The 20,463-nt window shown below is 35.5% G+C and overlaps 1 protein-coding gene across 1 annotated transcript in view; it reads right to left on the minus strand.

Moving 5' to 3' along the window:
* PJA2 (praja ring finger ubiquitin ligase 2) overlaps positions 1-20,463 on the minus strand; it is a 78,916-nt gene that overhangs the window by 39,054 nt on the left and 19,399 nt on the right. The window contains exons 2-4 of the mRNA XM_067731401.1: positions 12,921-13,038; positions 11,408-11,608; positions 8,892-9,942 (exon numbers count right to left, since the gene is read on the minus strand). Coding sequence (XP_067587502.1) covers positions 8,892-9,942; positions 11,408-11,608; positions 12,921-12,951 — 1,283 coding nt within the window. The 5' untranslated portion in view covers positions 12,952-13,038. The remainder of the gene's footprint in view (positions 1-8,891; positions 9,943-11,407; positions 11,609-12,920; positions 13,039-20,463) is intronic.

The following is a 20,463-nucleotide window of genomic DNA, read 5'->3' on the forward strand; positions in this document are numbered from 1 at the left end:
TATCCACTATCTCATTGAGTTCATTTGAGGAATAAATGAGTTAATATATAGAAAACATTCTAACAGTGCTTAGTAAATAATGTCATCAGCAACTATTATCAAATCTTTTTTTAAACAACAGTTTTTTTTTCACTCAAATACATTTTAGTTATCTCTTAAGCAATATCCATAAAGTTCCAAATTTGATGTGCTAGCTATATTTTTTTTGATTCACATTAATATAAATATATAATGATAAAAATTAAAAACACTTGTCTGTGTGCCACTTAATATATTTTACCCTCTTTAAAAAATACTGGCCTACAGAAAAAAAAAGTTTGAACTTCGAATGGCACTTACGATTTACTACATCTGATCCTAGTTATGAGTACATCCTTACATCCAACTCTTTCCTTCCAATATATGCTCTATTCCAAATGCTGTCCCCCAAATACGAATTTTCATCACAACTATTCCTCCCACCACCAAGAATGTCTTCACAATCACTTCACCTTTTTTCCCATTTCAGGACCAGATCACTCTTTCAAGACCTTCCTCTACAACACTGCTTCTTTTGTTTTTCAATTCGTTAATGGAGTAGCCTTCTCATTCGTTCAGTCTAAACCACTAAATTGCAGCTGCTTCTTTAACACTGCATTTAAAGGTATTTTTCTAAGTGCAAAATCACAGTTCCTTTTCCCAGAAAAGCATCTAAGGAGATCTGTCTGAATTGTGAAGCACCTGTAAGCTCTTGGAAGTTAACTAAGACTGTGCTATCGAATGACTTTACATAGACAACTTTCAGTGATATCAGTTTATTTAAAAAGGGCCAACAATTAATCGTCTTTAAAGTACGTTCCCCAGAAATTAACATACATTTGTGATATAAGTGATAGAAAGTAATATATCAATAATTTCCTATTAATAATTCATTCTGAACGTTATTATCTATGACAAATTTCAAACTTAATGTCTATTAATAATTTGTAGCTCTAAAAGTCCAAACTGGCTCAGAGGGCTAGTCAGAGGAAACTATGAATCGATGGCTAAGATTTTTTACTATGAAAAACAAAAAACCTACCACAGGCAATTTCTTTACTGAAGAAACAAAATACTACATTTAACATCAGGTGAAAGTTCCATCTACAACATATGATAGCCTTTTTCACCGTGGCAGTGGAACACCACAATGGCAAGAGCAAGCTCTGAAGTCTGATAGAGTTTAGGTTAGGATCTGCTCAGTACTTACTAGTACAAGCCTGGGCAATGAATGAACTTCCCTGAGCTCACTTCTCCTCATCTGTAAAATGAGGATATTAATATTTACTTTTCAGGTCTACAGTGCTGTTTAAATGAATACCACAGATAAAATGTTTTGCACAATTTTTGGAAAATGGTAAACATTTAATAAAGGTAGTTCCTTCTTTCATTATATAAGCTGTTTGCTTAGAAATTTCATTTGGATTTTCTACCAGTACACCACCATTTTCCTCTTTTCTCTACCAAAGAAAATCTACTTGACATCCTCTGGTCTTACTGAATAGCAGTATCAGCCTCCTGGTCACCCAACAGCTTTATACCAGAGGTCAGCAAATTATGCCCTGGAGCAGAAGCCAAATCCGGCCACCTGTCTGTTTTTTAGTGGCCCGGATGCTAAGGATGTTTTTTTCATTTTAAAATGGTCATACAAGTATCCACATAATATCCTCAATATTGCCTTTTGGTCCACAAAGCCTAAAATATTTACTATCTGGTCAACCTTTTAAAAAAAGTTTGCAGACCCCAAAGAAGACGCAGCAAAGAAGCATCGAACATAGGTCAATGGAAGAGAAACCATGGAGCAGAAAAGGGTGAGCAAACAGCTCAATGGTAGCACTGAAGTAAAAGAAAATGGGTAGAGAAAAAAATCAATTGGCTATGGAAATTGGGAGGTCACTGTTAACATGGGAGAATACAGAAATAATACAGGGAGTTAGATTTTGAGGCATTTAATAATAGTGGATAGTGAAAGAACAGAAGCAGAGTATGTGGAACATTTATTCTGAAAATTCAGCAGTGGAAGAGAAAATATAAACAGGCAAGTAGTTAAAAGAGCGAGCAAGATCAATGAAGGCTGCCCTCAGGATTTAGAAAATTTAGAGAAGGAACCCAGGAGTAAAGGTAACAGATATGTAAGGTGTCAGATATGACTGCAGGCACAGAATGAGAAAAGTCAGCTCTCTTCATTGAAGAAGAAATTTAAAATAGGAACCAATACCAACATATTCTAATATGTTAGTACATTAATATGTATTCTGATGGAGAAGAGGAAACAAGAAAGTTCACATTTAATTATTTCAGTATCTCCAGGAAAGCAGAGACAAAGTTATCCACTAAGAATGACAGGAGTGTAAGGAACTAAAAGCAAAAAGAGAGAAGATTTTAAAATAACTTTTCAAGGAGAACAAGCAACAGAACAAACAGGACACAAAATGGTCATGGACTAACGAGGACCCATTTGTTCTTGATTATAAAAGCGTATGAGTTAAACATTAAAAATTTTTCAAAGTAAAAACTAAAATACCACTGTGACTTTTATATGGTCTTTCATTAGTACTGTCTCCTGTTAACATTTAGAGCTATATGCAAGAGCAAAAAACTATAACTTACTCAAGTATTACCCTCTTTACAGATTCAATTGTGAATCAAAAAACCTTTTTCACATAAATAAAATTATATGTGGTTTCTAGACAAAACATTTTATGTACAAATCTAGGTAGAAATAAGATACAGAAGTAAAACCAGGCAAAAGCCACCTCTTATTCCCTAAGTCCCCCAAGGAATGGTTTGTTTGTCTTCTTTGATATTTATCGCATCCACAAAAACTCAACTATATAGGAGCTTAGGGAAGAGTGAAATTTTAGATAATTTTCTTATCTGACCATCTGTGGATCAAAAACACTTTTGAATTTTATTGAAAATACTCTGGAAGGAAATTATATTAAAACATATAATTCAATGCATTTTCCAAAATAGTATACTAAACATAATCTAACAGTTTGGGACTTTTTACTAGTACTAACACTGAACTATGTTGTAATAAAGTAATACAAATGGAAGCTGTTCAAATCTATGTCTACTTAATTTAGTAAATAAGGCCCAAATGGTTTGGTTTTTTGGCTGTGCCAGGCAGGTTGTGGGACCTTAGTTCCCTGACCAGGGTTCGGACCTGAGCCCTTGGCAGTACCACGGGAAGTCCCTGGTTTTTCTTTTTGAATTCTGCCTGCCTTTTACAACTTTCTGATCTTTTCCCCTAGTATCAAAATATTGTAATCTATGACTCCCTAGCATGCCTGAGGAACGAAGTTATTTATCCCCAATTTACTCCTTTTATAAACTTCTATGAACTTGGAAACAAGATATAAAGTTTTCCTAAAATATTAGAGCATGTGCTTAAAGATCTTTGTTTTGGCTGTTCATAGATGTTTTACTTGTTGGGAGATAGCGAGATCAGAGGAGCTTTCTTCATGGCTTTCAGCAAACATACAGGAGAGGAAAGGAGCTTAATTTAGCCTCAATGATAATTATCTGTATATTCTGTCTTCCTCATAAGGCTGGTGAACACCAAGGCAACAGGAATCATGATTATTTGTATTTACAGAGTACCTGAAACAAAATGTGACCCCTGGGAGGATTTCAATAAATCCTTTTTAAGTATATCAAATTGTAATCAACTAAATAACCAATATTCCTTTTATTCTCCCAAAGTCATCAACAACAACAAAAAAGTTGTCCTGACATTTTTATCTTTGGTAAGGTTTTTTACCTTTTAAGCAAGGTTAAGGCCTAGGGACAAAAACTCTGCCAAAAAACCTCAAGTACTGTAAGAAGTGGTTAAGAGATAGCACACCTCTCTTCAGAGCGATTAGGCCTAAGGTTAAAATGTGCTGGCATGGCTGAAAGGTTCTTTTAAACTCAAGATCTTGTCCTCAAACAGTTATTAAAGTTCTCAGGGTATATTTCAAAAGAGAGGGTATTAACCTAACTCTCCGGTCTAATTCCAAGTCTGGTAATTATATGCTGCCTGTTAAAATTCCCCTTGCAGTTGTAATTTAATAAGGTGGCGTTCAGTTCTCGTCAAACAGCTCAGAGCAATGCAACCAGCTACAATGCTCATCCCATAAAGTGTAATGTTTCAGATGTGATTAAGTGATCATTTAGAATTTTTCAGGGAATCAGGCCGTACATTCATTAAAGTATTTTTCCAGTTGTAAAGAATAAACTATATACTTTTTAAGGGGCCCAAAATTCCTATACCTTGAAATGTCACAGTATATTTTAGTTTATGTTCTTTATAAGAGAGTTCTGTAGTTATTATAATACTAACATGACAAGAAAACTCTTCAAATATATCATCTTCAAGTTTTACAAAGCAGAGAAAATGCAAAAATCCCTCACAGACGCAAAGCAGAAGCTATTTATACTTTCCTTCTCAAGGTACTGGTGAGAGAGTCACTGTGTTTCCCCATTTCTCCAATCTGCAAATACCAGAACTTAGGAAAACTACAGTATAACATTAGGAAGATGAACAAGTGGCAAAATGAAACTAAACAGGAGTGTACAGCTACGAAATTTCAACATTTATCTGGCGCCATATTAAAAGGCATTCTGGAACTGTGATCTCTTGCAGAGAGTAAGGGCAGAGGAACTGGAAACAGTAGCACAGAAATAGAATTACTCCCCAAGATTGTACAGACTATTTAAATGAGGTCCTAAAATATATCTTAAGGCTTACAGATGCATATATAGGTAGAATCCTAGGTAGAATCATTATCCTTGATGAAAGCCTTAAAAAAGAAACAAAAAAAAATAGTAAGTGTTTCTGTCGTTTCGATGTGTCTTAAAGAATACTCTAAAATTAGTTCCATCATTTAAGTACACCCAACTATAGGTTCTATAAGTCAATATATTACTAAAAAGTTTCTATTAACTGTGTTTTTCTCATCTACATTCTGTTTATTAAAAAATCTGTCATTTTTCAGAGTACTGACATTATCACTCAAGGAAAAAACCTATAAATACATATACAAAGACAACACCCTATAACTCTTAAAAGGCCAGAATCATTCTAGGCAAAGAAAACAATGCTACTATTAACAACAACAACAGCAAAAATCAATTTAAAAAGCAAGAGCCAAAAACACTACCATTTACCACTGCAACAAAAAGAATAAAATATCTAGGATTAAACCTACCTAAGGAGACAAAAGACCTGTATGCAGAAAATTATAAGACACTGATGAAAGAAATTAAAGATGATACAAACAGATAGAGAGATATACCATGCTCTTGGATTGGAAGAATCAACATTGTGAAAATGACTCTACTACCCAAAGCAATCTACAGATTCAACGCAATCCCTATCAAACTACCACTGGCATTTTTCACAGAACTAGAACAAAAAATTTCACAAGTTGTATGGAAACACAAAAGATCCCGAATAGCCAAAGCAATCTTGAGAAAGAAAAACGGAGCTGGAGGAATCAGGCTCCCTGACTTCAGACTATACTACAAAGCTACAGTCATCAAGATAGTATGGTACTGGCACAAAAACAGAAATATAGATCAATGGAACAGGATAGAAAGTCGAGAGATAAACCCACACACATATGGTCACCTTATCTTTGATAAAGGAGGCAAGAATATACAGTGGAGAAAAGACAGCCTCTTCAATAAGTGGTGCTGGGAAAACTGGACAGCTACATGGAAAAGAATGAAATTAGAACACTCCCTAACACCATACACAAAAATAAACTCAAAATGGAGTAAAGACCTTAATGTAAGGTCAGACCCTATCAAACTCTTAGAGGAAAACATAGGCAGAACACTCTATGACATAAATCACAGCAAGATCCTTTTTGACCCACCTCCTAGAGAAATGGAAATAAAAACAAACATAAACAAATGGGACCTAATGAAACTTAAAACCTTTTGCACAGTGAAGGAAACAATAAACAAGACGAAAAGACAACCCTCAGAATGGGAGAAAATATTTGCAAATGAAGCAACTGACAAAGGATTAATCTCCAAAATTTACAAGCAGCTCATGCATCTCAATATTAAAAAAACAAACAACCCAATCCAAAAATGGGCAGAAGACCTAAATAGACATTTCTCCAAAGAAGATATACAGATTGCCAACAAATACATGAAAGAACACTCAACATCATTAATCATTAGAGAAATGCAAATCAAAACTACAATGAGATATCATCTCACACCAGTCAGAATGGCCATCATCAAAAAATCTACAAACAATATATGCTGGAGAGGGTGTGGAGAAAAGGGAACCCTCTTGCACTGTTGGTGGGAATGTAAATTGACACAGCCACTATGGAGAACAGTATGGACGTTCCTTAAAAAACTAAAAATAGAACTACCATATGACCCAGCAATCCCACTTCTGGGCATAAACCCTGAGAAAACAATAATTCAAAATGAGTCATGTACCACAATGTTCACTGCAGCTCTATTTACAATAGCCAGGACATGGAAGCAACCTAAGTTCCCATCGACAGATGAATGGATAAAGATGTGGCACATATATACAATGGAATATTACTCAGCCATAAAAAGAAACAAAATTGAGTTATTTGTAGTGAGGTGGATGGACCTAGAGTCTGTCATACAGAGTGAAGTCAGAAAGAGAAAAACAAATACTGTATGCTAACACATATATATGGAATCTAAAAAACAAATAAAAAGTGGTCATGAAGAACCTAGGGGCAAAACGGGAATAAAGACGCAGACCTACTAGAGAATGGACTTGAGGATACTGGGAGGGGGAAGGGTAAACTGGGACGAAGTGAGAGAGTGGCATGGACACATATACACTACCAAACGTAAGGTAGATAGCTAGTGGGAAGCAGCCGCATAGCACAGGGAGATCAGCTTGGTGCTTTGTGACCAACTAGAGGGGTGGGTTAGGGAGGGTGGGAGGGAGGGAGACTCAAGAAGGAAGAGATATGGGGATATGTATATATGTATAACTGATTCACTTCGTTATAACGCAGAAACTAACACACCATTGTAAAGCAATTATACTCCAATAAAGATGTTAAAAAAATAAATAAATAAAATAATTTAAAAAAAAAACCAAGAGCCAAGTAAACTACCCTTTTTCTTGAGGGTGGAAAACAGTGTAAATATTTCATCAACTTCATTAGATGACATCAGGCCTAATTATAAAAAGCAAACAAGAAAAGCTTTTATTTTTGATTAGTGTCTATAATGGAGAAAGCACAGCCAAATTAAATGATTTTCTTCCAAAAAGCAAAATGTAGTAAAAAATGCTTAGAAATACTACTTAACAATTCCCACTGGGGTCTAAGCCAGCACCCAGAAATCAAACACTTTCATATTTCTGTAGCAAAATGTATGAATACTTGAAAATAGTCCTCGTTTTAATTTAGATCTAGATCTGCCATCAAGTAAGTTAATGTTAGGTCAGGTTTTGTTGTCAATTTCTGTTTTTAGAACTTTGCAGATTTTGGATAAAAGACTGTGGACCTAAACTGAAAAAACAGAAATAAATCAGGCACAAGTTCTTTTTTTTTTTTTTTTTTAATTGGCCGCACCACACGGCATACAAAATCTTAGTTCCCCAGCCAGGGATAGAACCTGTACCCCCTGCAGTGGAAGTGCAGCATCCTAACCACTGGACTGCCAGGGAAGTCTCAGGCACAAGTTCTTAACTAACTTTATTCTTAGCTTAGAAAATAGTAGGTTACATAAATATTGTCTGCTAACCCTTGAAGTTTACAAACTTCAAGATAGCAGTAGAAATATTTTAATTATTTCTACAAGTTACTTATACTATACTACGGAAGCTTAATTCATATATCCAATGAAAATCAAAAAGATTTTATTAACTTTATGATATGAAATAAAATATATAAAATGCATTCATATTCAAAAGGATAAATTTCTTCCCTTGTAGTACTTTCTAGTTAAAAAAAAATATTTCTTTAAATTAATAAAATCTTGAAATTGCACTGTAATTGAGCATGGCAAGGGTTCCCACTAGCTTAAAAGGATAGGTGAAAGTGACTCTGGGGTAATGAAAAGTCAGCAGTTGGACAAAGAAATTCTCCATTTCTCTCTTCTTTCTGTTGTCCTACAGTTTGGAAAAAAAGGAATCTATGTAAGAGGAAACAGAATGCTTATTATAAGAAAAGTTATATGTTCTCTTGAAAATAGTAAATTATAGTGGTGAAGAACACAGAGACTGGAGTTAGTCAATAAGTAGATAATCAAATTCCAGCTCCACCTTTTACTAGCTTTGTGACCTTAGGAAGTTAGTAAGTGCTCTTATGCCTCAGTTTCATCTATAAATGCAGAAAATAATAGAATGTACCACATAAAGTTGTTAATGAAAATTAAATGCTAAACAAAAATAAGTAAAAAATAAACAGTGACAGGAACAGCAACAGGAAGAATAAACAGGTGATATTAGTAAATACTGGCAAAGTTAATGCAATATTACCAATCAAAATTTTCTGTGGTTTTAATCACTTTTTAAACCCAGACTGGCTTAGAAATTTTTTTTAATACAATAAATGTTTACCTTGCATTTTATTAACTGAAATACCATGAACTGAAATAATTAGTAGCTCTATCTTTTTATAATAATGAATAACCATTACCTGAACTTATAATTTTTGTAAAATCCTGAAATCCGTCAGAGAGTTTCTGTGAAAAACTAACGAGTAGTTTACATGTATGGTTACCACTCAGTAAATAAGAATATTTGATAAGTCAAAATATCTAACTCACTGACCATGTCAGACAGCCCATCCACCAAATATCATGGTACTAGAAATAAACCACTTTGCTCACTAAACCATCTCACAAAGCACAGCACGAAACCTTACCTATCTTCATCTTTGTCATACAGTTGGTAATAATCTCCACAGCCATTCCAAAACGTGTTATCCACAACTTCTTGCCTTCCTGTGGCTCCATTTTCTGGTGTTATTTGGTTATCTTCTGTTTCTCTCTGTGTAACTCTTGCGAAAGGCAGATCCAAGAACATACAATCATGTTCTCCATCATAGTCATCACATTTTATTAAGAGGTCATCTGAGCCATTTTCCTCAACTTCCAAAGCCTCTCTCCACCTCTGAACACTTCTTTGTTTAGCCTCATGCCTATTAAAACCTGTTTCTTGGTCCACCTGGCTTGAACTTATCAGTTTCCTAACTTTGGGCCTCACTACCTGTTCAGGAGAACTTCCCTGGTTTTTGCCCCTATCACTGGTATTTTGCTCACTGCAAATATGCCTGGGAGCACAGGCTGAATCTTCAACTGAATTTTCTCTTTGTCTCTCCTGGCTAGTATTATTTTGTTGTTTCTTTCTAACCACTTCATCTTCAGAAGAGGACCTCTGAAATTCCTGATTGTTCTGATTGACAAACTCAGTATCACCAGTTGAACTTTTCACTAAAGGTGCTGAATCTACCTCTTCAAACTCATCTCTTAATTCACAGTTAAAAGAGGGAACTGTCGGTGAAAGACCAGTGTATGCCTCTACCTCTCCATTTTCCAACTCAAACACTGTATTGCCCAATGCTTCCTGATATCTACCACCTTCCACAACGTCTGCAGAGAGCTGATGACTGTCATTATCCTCTCCATGTCTGCCATCTGGATCATAAGAGTCAGTATGAACCAATGTAATTCCATTTTGAACACTTGAAGCATTACAAACTTCTGAAGTATATTCTCCCTCAGAATGATTGTGAAGATCCGTACTGCTTCCTAAGGTCTCCCTGCCTTCCTCGCTATGATGTACTGCAGCAAAGGATGGACTGCTCTCAATGGTTTGATTCAATGCTGTATCACAAATGGGAATTTCTGCTTCAGTTTTTTCAAATAAAGGGTCATTGGGTAAAGAAGAATGAACTTGATCCAATGGACTGGAACCTTCATAGGGAACAAAAGAAAACATATTTAGAGGGATTAATTTAGATAATGTTTTATTTAATAATGACTCTTTAACTAGAAATCATACCAATTATTACTTATTTGAGAATATGAGTGAATTTCTCTGACAGGTGCTTATAGGCTCCCTAACTTAACTGGGAGGGCGGACTGGTTACCCTATGAGTTCATTTATGCCACTGTGTAGCCTCTTAATATCCTCTCCCTCAGATGTCTTCTGTAGGTTTTTCACCTAAATCCTAATACCTAAAACATTCTGTAAAAGACATTTAAAAGAGAGGCTAATAAGAGACTAACAATGAGAGGCATAAGTGAAGTCACAGGGTAACCAATCTGCCCTCCCAGTTGTTGGACTGTGCAATTCAGACTTAAATTACTTTATTACATGCAGATTTTTTTTTACATGTAGATATTTTAAAAGGTGGTTATAATAGATATAAGAACAGGCTATATACAGATCTAACAGAAATGAGACTCTACTGTGTTTTATGTCAATTCAGAAGATTATATCTCAGTCCCTAGACACATAATATTACATTTCTATCCCCAAAATGAATTGTTAAAATATACCTACAATGAGTTAACTGTAACTATGTTACAGCTATCAGTGAAAAACAACAAAAGAGTCAATGTGTTGATTTTCTTTGTCATAGTTTGTCAGAATTCTGAGACAAGAGTAAAATCCTATCTACCCCACAAATTACTTTAAACATGACTATCTTTTACCATCACTAATGTAATAACAAAAAATGAAGATGCTAAGACCTGTTGGAACAAAAATTTATAAATAACTGAAGGGAAGTCTTATCATATCACAAAAAGGCTGCTTTAACAGAAGGACCTTAGGTAATAATTCAGATTCTTGTATATAAATGACAGTAAAAAAAATAACCTAGAATTATCAAGTTTGCTCAGGACAAGAGGAAGATGACATTCCAGTCCAAAAATGTGTAGTTATAGTACATGGATACCTGCAAAATACTTTTTCAAACTAATGAATAATTAGGAAATTTTAATTAAATAACTATGTATTACTTGACATTTATATTTTATATGATTCTAAAAGAATCAACTTAACCAAGCTAAATTATTGAGATACAAATAAAACAAAAAGCTATTTAAATGTAATATGCAGGGAAAAATATACTCAGTTCACATTAAAAATTTTTTTGGATTGAAAGATGAAGAATTCCTCTGGCTGAAGGATGTGACAACATGTAATCACTGCCATGACAATGTAGTTATTGATTGGCCATATTCTATCTTTTTCTATGTTTAAATGTATACACTGTTAAGTTAATAGAAAATTTTGAAATGAATTTCTTGACAGGAAATGTATAGCATTTATACTCAGAGACACACATAAAACCCACTCACTATTTCAAATATTACAAGATCAATTCTTACATGGTTATTAATAGCTTTTAAATAATCCCATGTTGCATACCTGAGGAATTTTCTTTTGGAACATCATCTAGTTCCAACACTTCATAGTCATCACCAGCCCTACCTAAGCTTCTTTCATGCCTGGTCATACATGGTTTGAAACTGACATATGCATGTCTTCTGCCATATCGCCTGCCTGTGATTGTCTGATATCCTCCTGCTGGTTTGGGCCAGGCCGCCTTGCTGGATTCTTGATCCATTGCTGAAAAACAAAGTTAAAAATAAAAGAGACACAGCAATGACTTATTCTGACATTTGGGGTAATGTTTCAACATATATTGCCAAATCATATGCTACTGAACATCGAATGCCCCTTACTAGCAATATAAAACATACCTGAAAAGAAAACATGAAATACTACATTATGAGAGTTATGTGAGCCCCTTATCCCCCAAATATCTTAAAGTTTGGTTCCTTTAAGGTATTTCAGATTTTTATAACCTTACTTACCCCAATTTTTTTCCACTTGCCAAATTACTATACTGTAAAAGCTCCTTAAGGATGGGAGAATGATTCTCCAAGTTATCAAAGTACCTTATGTATAAGTGCTCAATACATATTTGTTGAGTGAATTATTCACACGTACATGATACGATGGTTTCAATTACATTAAAAGTGAATAAATTCCAGTCAAAGGTAACAAGTAATTTCTTTAGATGGTATCTGTACTATTATAAAGAACTAACGGGACCACAATAAAATATATCCCAAAGATCAGGGTCAGGTAAAACTCTCCAAAAGAAAACAGTGGTGAGCCAAGTCAAACTCTTCAAAACTACCAATGGTATACATATGGTGTGTATGAAAAGAAAAAGCCATCAACATTTGAACAACTCGAATACTAAGTTCGATGCCTGAGGGATATACAGTAGCAACAGTAGCATCTTTTACTGAGTAGGACATTATCTCATATATACATATAGTAAAAGTTTGCTTAGTCCATTGAGTTTTACATATATTATGCAGGAACTAAACAAAATATTTTCTCACAGTATACGAAATAGTCAATAAATGAAAAAGTTACACATTTTTGTTTTATTGCATTAGAACAAGAAATATAATTGCTTTTAAGCACAAAAACCTGTATTTATAACATTATATGATACCAAGTATTACATTGTTACTTCATCCCCTCACAAACCTGTTGAGGTGGATACTGTATTTTATTTTAAAGAATAAAAAACTAGGGTTAAAATGAATTATTTAAGAAACTTGTCCAATAACCCAATATTATGACTCCAGACCAGTTCCCTTAACAAAACCTCCAAAAGAACAGTCTCCAAAGTGAAAAGCACAATAGATGCCAAGAGGGTACGGAAAGAAAATATGAGTTTCTATTTATACTCATTTTTGTATCAAAAATTAGAAATTAAGCTTTATAAATATTCAATACATGGATTGAAACTAGCCTTAAGTAAGACGATGATCACACATCACGTATGGTACTCAAGGAATCTGGAAGGAAAAATATGAAGTTCTCAATGTAGAGGAACTGACAGAGACACCTTGCTTACCTGCTGGCTCCTTTTCAGTATACTGTGACATATATGGCAGTTTTTGTGTGCCCAGTTCAGTGGAATTATGGATGTGATTTAGTTTTTACTCACACAATGGATAAGCTGCAGGAGATTCCTACAAAGAAACCATGGATTAAACAAAATAGTAATAATACAGCACAAAACAAAAATAGCAAAACTAATACTACTTCTCCTAGTGAAGTTCTTAGCTAGCCCATAATAACAGAGAAAAACACAATTGGATCTGACAAGTCAATCAAAAAACCTCAAAACTATGAAGATGGCTATTTGAAAGAGATTTAGATCTCCTCTTGAAAAACCTTGCCTTAAGTATGTATCATCCTTAAGATTGACAATGATAACAACACACAAATAATTTATAAGGAAATAAGCAAATATATTGGGAGAAGTGTTGATTGGGGTATGTGACCAAACTGTTTGGGGGTCTACTACACACTATCTGCTTCTCCATCAAACACTAAGTTCCTTTAGCCCTTGTTAAAAGAAGTTAACCCTAAGAATACAAACTTCATTTTAAAAATGTATAGTGGTACATTTTAAAAATATATGGTGGCTTATGACAATTAATAATTAACGTGTATAAAAATGATACACTTGTTCTTTACAATAATAGTCAATTGATCATTCAGATATTTTAATCCCAAAGAAAAACCCATTCTAAATTAGAAGAACTAAAATTTACCATGCAAAGTATAAAATGACTTCATCTGTTTTGAAGTTAATCCACTTATTTACTATTTTAAAAGTTGCAACCTGTGCCTTTTTTTAAAGTTTGTCAAGAGCTTAGCTTTTTAATTAAATACTTTAATTACTTAAAAACGAGCTATTGCTAAACTGCCTACCACCAACTTAAAGCTGTTACAAGATGATAGTTCTGAAAATTAGTTTAACTGTATATATCTATCTAGCCATGTATAGCTATAAATTAACATACATAAAAGTACACATATCCTCCCATATAAATTATAAATTCAGCAATAGGTTGTACAGTAATGTTCTAATATAGCTAAATCAAGTCAGATGGTTAACAATAGCTAAAGGGTAAAGGAATATCAAGAAAATAATTCTACCATACTGGCAAAAACACAAGCTCTGATTAATATTGTTTTAATAGTGAGAAAAATAATGTGCAATTAACTTGAATCTTCACAGATTCACAGTATAATAATACATGCAGACTCAAAGGTCGGCCATGGATTTAAGTTCATGAGTATTTTACCCAAAGTCTTTTCTTTGAAATAAGGCAATATTCCAGGCACTATTTTCAGTGCTGAGGATATAACAATGAACAAAATAGACAAATATTCCTGCCCTCCTAAAACTGCAGTATGGGGTATAGACATTAAACAAATCAGTAAAAAATAAAGATATGTTAGACAATAAATACTATGGAGCAAAACAGAGCAGAGAATAAAGAGCTCCTAAGGGTGTGCAGTTTAAAGTAGTGTGGTTAGGGAAGGCCTCACTGAGAAGGAATCATTTGAGCAAACACCTGTGAGGAGGGAGCCACGTGTAAACCTAGGGAAAGAACATTCTCAGCAGAATAAAAAGAAGATCCTGAAGTAAGAATTTCCAGAATTTACCTTAGCAAGAAGTCTGGGATGGAATGAGGACGAGAGAAAGTAACAGATGAGGTCAGAAAGTTAATTAGGGAGAAGGGAGTAAGGTGGAACAAACAACATAGGTCTTTACAGGATAATAGAAGAAATGTAGGTTTTATTTTGAGTGAGAGGGAAAACCACCAAACAGTTCTGAGAAGAGAACTTCTGTTTTAAAAGGAACACTCTGGCTACTGTGTTTATTTTTTTATTTATTTATTTTTTTGGTACGTGGGCCTCCCACTGTTGTGGCCTCTCCCCTTGCGGAGCACAGGCTCCGGACGCGCGGGCTCAGCGGCCATGGCTCACAGGCCCAGCCGCTCCGCGGCATGTGGGATCTTCCCGGACCAGGGCACGAACCCGTGTCGCCTGCATCGGCAGGCAGACTCTCAACTACTGCGCCACCAGGGAAGTCCTGGCTACTGTGTTCAGATGAAGGGGAACAAGGTCAAAGGCAGGAAGACTGGCTAGAAAGCTATGGAAATACTGACAAGAGATCACAGTGGTTTGGACCAGAGTAAAAACAGGTGGTGAGAAATGGTCAGATTCTGTCTATATTGTGAAAGTAGAGCCAACAAAGTTTTCTGATGTAGGTTATGAAAGAAGGTAAGGATTTGAGGCTGACTCTAAGTTTTATAGCCTGGGCAACTAGAAAAACAGAGTTGACATTAACTGACAGGAAAATCTGTGGAAGACATAGGTTTGGAGAAAGTATCTTGAGTTTAGTTCTGGATGTGCTAAATTTGAGATATCTATTAGATATTCAAGTAGAAATGTTAAATAGGATGCTGGAGTTCACTGGACAATTCTGAACTGCCAGTATAATTTGGGAGTTATCAGGATATGGACAATATTCAAAAGGGCTTGAACTTGGAAGAGATGTCTAAGTAGGCTTGGAGAAGGAAAGAAGTTCATGGGCTGAACCCTGAGATGATCCAAAATTAAGAGGCCAGGGAAAAAGAAGTATCAGGAAAACCGACAAATGAGAGGGGCTTGTGAGAGAAAAGAAAAAATCCAGGAGTGTGGATGTCAAATGAAGACAGGGCTTTAGACCAAAGAATTGATCCACTGTGCCAATGCTGCTAAAAGGTAAAGTATGACAAGGATCTATAACTGACCACTAGACTTAGCACCATGGAAGATTACTGGAGTTCCTGACACGGGGCACCTTTGGTAGAACAGTGGGTATAAATGCCTGCAGAATGTGCTGTTAAGAGAGAGTGCTGTTAAGAGTACAAAATCATGAAAATCGCTCTGTTTCTTAATCATACTTTTCTTCAACATGAATCCACTTCCTTCTAAAAGATTATTTTTGGAGCCCTCCAACATCCTGATATAAATTTAGTCTACTTGTTTTCAAGATCCAACTACTTCTGTGCTAACTTTTGATGGTACTTCTGAGTTAGGTCCCCTGATTTGAAACCCATGTTTTCCTTTCTTTTGTTTGTTTTGGGACGGGGTGTGCATTTGTTTGTTTTGTCTTTACTAGAAGATCTTCAAGTAATTGTTTCAGGAATTTTATTTAAGGAGGTAAACACTGAGTCTTTGCATGTCAAAATATTTTCATCTTTCCCTTACACTTTGGATATAGGTCAAAACAAAATCATTTTTTACAAACTCTAAAAGGTAATGTTTTCTAAGCATCCCATGTTGCTGTTAAGAAACTGTTCTGCCAGTTTATTTCTCATCCTTTTGTAGGTAAACCAATTTTTCTCTTCGGAATAATTAGGATTTTCTCTTAATAAATAGTATTCTATAATTTCGCAAGGACTTTCTTAGACCATTTAAAAAATTTCTACTCCATAGCCCTAGTAGGGCTGCTTTAATTTAAAGGCTTTCATTAGATTGTCTCAAAGATGTCCTTCTTCTTTTCCTTCCTATTTTCACTGTATTTGGCCCATGCAGTTTAATCCTTTGTCTCTAAACTTTTCTTTCTCATTTTCAATTTACGGAATGGTAGCTTTCATCTGCTTTAAATTCCAGCCTTCCAACATTCTCTACAATAATTTTTGAAATTTCTTGCACTTTCTTATTCCCTTCTTCTTCTGTCATCATCATCATCATTTTCAATAGTGGCTCTTGTCTTACGAATAAAATGTAGACTAGAATCTCTCTGTAGACACTAATTATCTCTATTTTATCTGAGGCCAGCTATGTAGACAAATGTAACTCGTTCCTATCTCTGAAGTATAAAAGAGAAAACAAAGCAAAACAGGGAGGAGAGGATAAATAATAAAGAATAAAGACCTAGCTGTGTGTCAAGATTAAAATGATTAATTCATCAGTGCCAAATTTGTATCTAAAGTTTATTGGGAACATTTGGTTTCTGAGTCTTCTCTAAAGAAACGTTTCCTTTGCTAGTACTATTCACCTAATAAGTAACATATGATTCCTCTCTACTTGTGACGATTATTCATCTCAAATGCTGTGGAATCTTCATATACGTCTTCCTAATTATAAAAGCAAAAACAATAACCAAAAAAAAAAAACCCAAAAAAACTCCATAAATATGCTGCTGTCTAAGAATTAAAGGAGTTAATCAGGGAAGTATTAATTCTAGATCTTCCAGCTTTTTACCTAGATAGCATCATTTATAATTTTAACTAGGATAGTACACCAGCAGCTCTAGATAGGCAATGGAAACAACCTTCAAAAGAATACAAGGAAAAGCATGGGTATGGGGTGTACACTTCCCACAGCAGAATTGAAAGACTGTGGTGAATTTAAAGATAAAGACCTTGCTTTAAGTGCATTATGTCTATTAAATGCACTGTGTCTTTACATTCTCTAACAAGATATGAATTTAAACAGTTGTGAAAAAAGGGATGAATGAATGAATGAATGGCAATTCTGTGCTCCTTTCTCTGATGGAAATATGAAAACATAATGAAAAGAGACGAAGAGTTGGGAATACTTATATTCTAACTCCAACACTTATACTTACACACATTAAATGAAAGCTAGTGGTAGTAGAACTAATTCAGAAAACTAAAAATCTAAAATAGTAATAAAAGAGGACCTTCAAGATGGTAGAGGAGTTAAGACGTGGAGATCACCTTCCCCCCCACAAATACATCAAACATACATCTACATGTGGAACAACTCCTACAGAACACCTACTAAACGCTGGCAGAAGACCTCAGACCTCCCAAAAGGCAAGAAACTCCCCCATGTACCTGGCCATCTGGTTGACAGGGTCTTGGTGTTCCAGCCGGGTGTCAGGCATCAGCCTGAGGTGGGAGAGCTGAGTTCAGAACACGGGACCACCAGAAACCTCCGGGCCCCACGTAATATCAATCCGCGAGAGCTCTCCCAGAGATCCCCGACTCAATGCTAAGACCCAGCTCCACTCAATGACCAGCAAGCTCCAGTGCAAGACACCCCATGCCAAACAACCAGCAAGCCAGACAGGAACACAGCCCCACCCATTAGCAGAGAGGCTGCCTAAAATCATAAGTTCACGGACACCCCAAAACACACCACCTGACGCAGCCCTGCCCACCAGAAAGAAAAGATCCAGCCTCATTCAACAGAACACAGGCACCAGTCCCCTCCACTAGGAAGCCTACATAATGCACTGAACCAGCCTTACCCACTGGGGGCAGATACCAAAAACAATGGGAACTATGAACCTGCAGCCTGCAAAAAGGAGACCCCAAACAAAGTAAGGTAAGCAAAAGAAGAAGACAGAGAAATACACAGCAGATGAAGGAGCAAGGTAAAAACCAACCAGACCAAACAAATGAAGAGGAGATAAGCAGTCTACGTGAAAGAGAATCCAGAATAATGATAGTAAAGATGATCCAAAATCTTGGAAATAGAAGAAAATACAAGAACCATTTAACAAGGACATGGAAGAACTAAAGAGCAAACAAACAATGATGAACAACACAATAAATGAAATTAAAAATTCTCTAAAAGGAATCAACAGCAGAATAACTGAGGCAGAAAAACGGGTAAGTGACCTGGAAGATAAAATAGTGGAAATAACTACTGCAGAGCAGAATAAAGAAAAAAAAATGAAAAAAATTGAGGACCGTCTCAGAGACCTCTGGGACAACATTAAACACATCAACATTCGAATTTTAGGGGTCCCGAAGAAGAAGAGAAAAAGAAAGGGACTGACAAAATATTTGAAGAGATTATAGTTGAAAACTTCCCTAACATGGGAGAGGAAATAGTCAATCAAGTCCAGGAAATGCAGAGTCCCATAAAGGATAAATCCAAGAAGAAACACGCCAAGACACATATTATGTAAACTATAAAAAAATTAATACAAAGAGAAAAAATATTGAAAGCAGCAAGGGGAAGGCAACAAATAACATACAAGAGAATCCCCATAAGGTTAACAGCTGATCTATCAGCAGAAACTCTGCAAGCCAGAAAGGAGTGGCAGGACATATTTAAAGTGATGAAAGGGAAAAGCCTACAACAAAGATTACTCTACCCAGCAAAGATCTCATTCAGATTTGATGGAGAAATTACAACCTTTACAGACAAGCAAAAGCTAAGAGAATTCAGCACCAACAAAAAAGCTTTACAGCAAATACTAAAGGAACTTCTCAAGGCAGGAAACACAAGAGAAGGAAAAGGTCTACAATAACAAACCCAAAACAATTAAGAAAATGGCAACAGAAACATACATATTGATAATTACCTTAAATGTAAATGGATTAAATGCTCCAATCAAAAGACAAAGAGGGGCTGAATGGATACAAAAACAAGACCTGTATATATGCTGTCTACAAGAGACCCACTTCAGACCTAGGGACACCCACAGACTGAAAGTGAGAGGAAGGAAAAAAATATTCCATGCAAATGGAAATCAAAAAAAGCTGGAGAAGCAATTCTCATATCAGACAAAATAGACTTTAAAATAAAGACTATTACAAGAGACAAAGAAGGACAGTACATAATGATCAAGGGATCAATCCAAGAAGAAGATATAACAATTTAAATATTTATGCAACCAACATAGGAGCACCTCAATACATAAGGCAAATGCTAAAAGCCATAAAAGGGGAAATCAATCGTAACACAATAATAGTAGGGGACTTTACCACCCCACTTTCACCAATGGACAGATCATCCAAAATGAAAAAAAATAAGGAAACACAAGCTTTAAATGACACATTAAACAAGATGGACTTAATTGATATTTATAGGACATTCCACTCAGAAACAACAGAATACACTTTCTCCTCAAGTGTTCATGGAACATTCTCCAGGATAGATTATATCTTCGGTCACAAATCAAGCCTTGGTAAATTTAAGAAAACTGAAATCATATCAAGTATCCTTTCCAACCACAACACTATGAGACTAGATATCAATTACAGGGAAAAAAAAAACTGTAAAAAATACAAACACATGGAGGCTAAACAATTTGCTACTAAATAACCAAGAGATCACCAAAGAAATCAGAGAGGAAATCAAACAATACCTAGAAACATGATGACCCAAAACATATGGGATGCAGCAAAAGCAGTTCTAAAAGGGAAGTTTACAGCAATACGATCCTACCTCAAGAAACAAGAAACATCTCAAATAAACAACCTACCCTTACACCTAAATAAATTAGAGAAAGAAGGAAAAAAAAAAAAACCCAACGTTAGCCGAAGGAAAGAAATCATAAAGATCAGATCAGAAATAAATGAAAAACAAATGAAGGAAACAATAGCAAAGATGAATAAAACTAAAAGCTGGTTCTTTGAGATGATAAACAAAGTTGATAAACCATTAGCCAGACTCAGCAAGAAAAAAAGGGAGGGCTTCCCTGGTGGCACAGTGGTTGAGGTTCCGCCTGCCGGTGCAGGCAACACTGGTTTGTGCCACGGTTCGGGAAGATCCCACATGCCGCGGGGCAGCTGGGCCCGTGAGCCATGGCTGCTGAGCCTGTGCGTCCGGAGCCTGTGGTCCGC

This window comes from Pseudorca crassidens, chromosome 3 (assembly GCF_039906515.1).
Source record: "Pseudorca crassidens isolate mPseCra1 chromosome 3, mPseCra1.hap1, whole genome shotgun sequence".
Taxonomy (NCBI): domain Eukaryota; kingdom Metazoa; phylum Chordata; class Mammalia; order Artiodactyla; family Delphinidae; genus Pseudorca; species Pseudorca crassidens.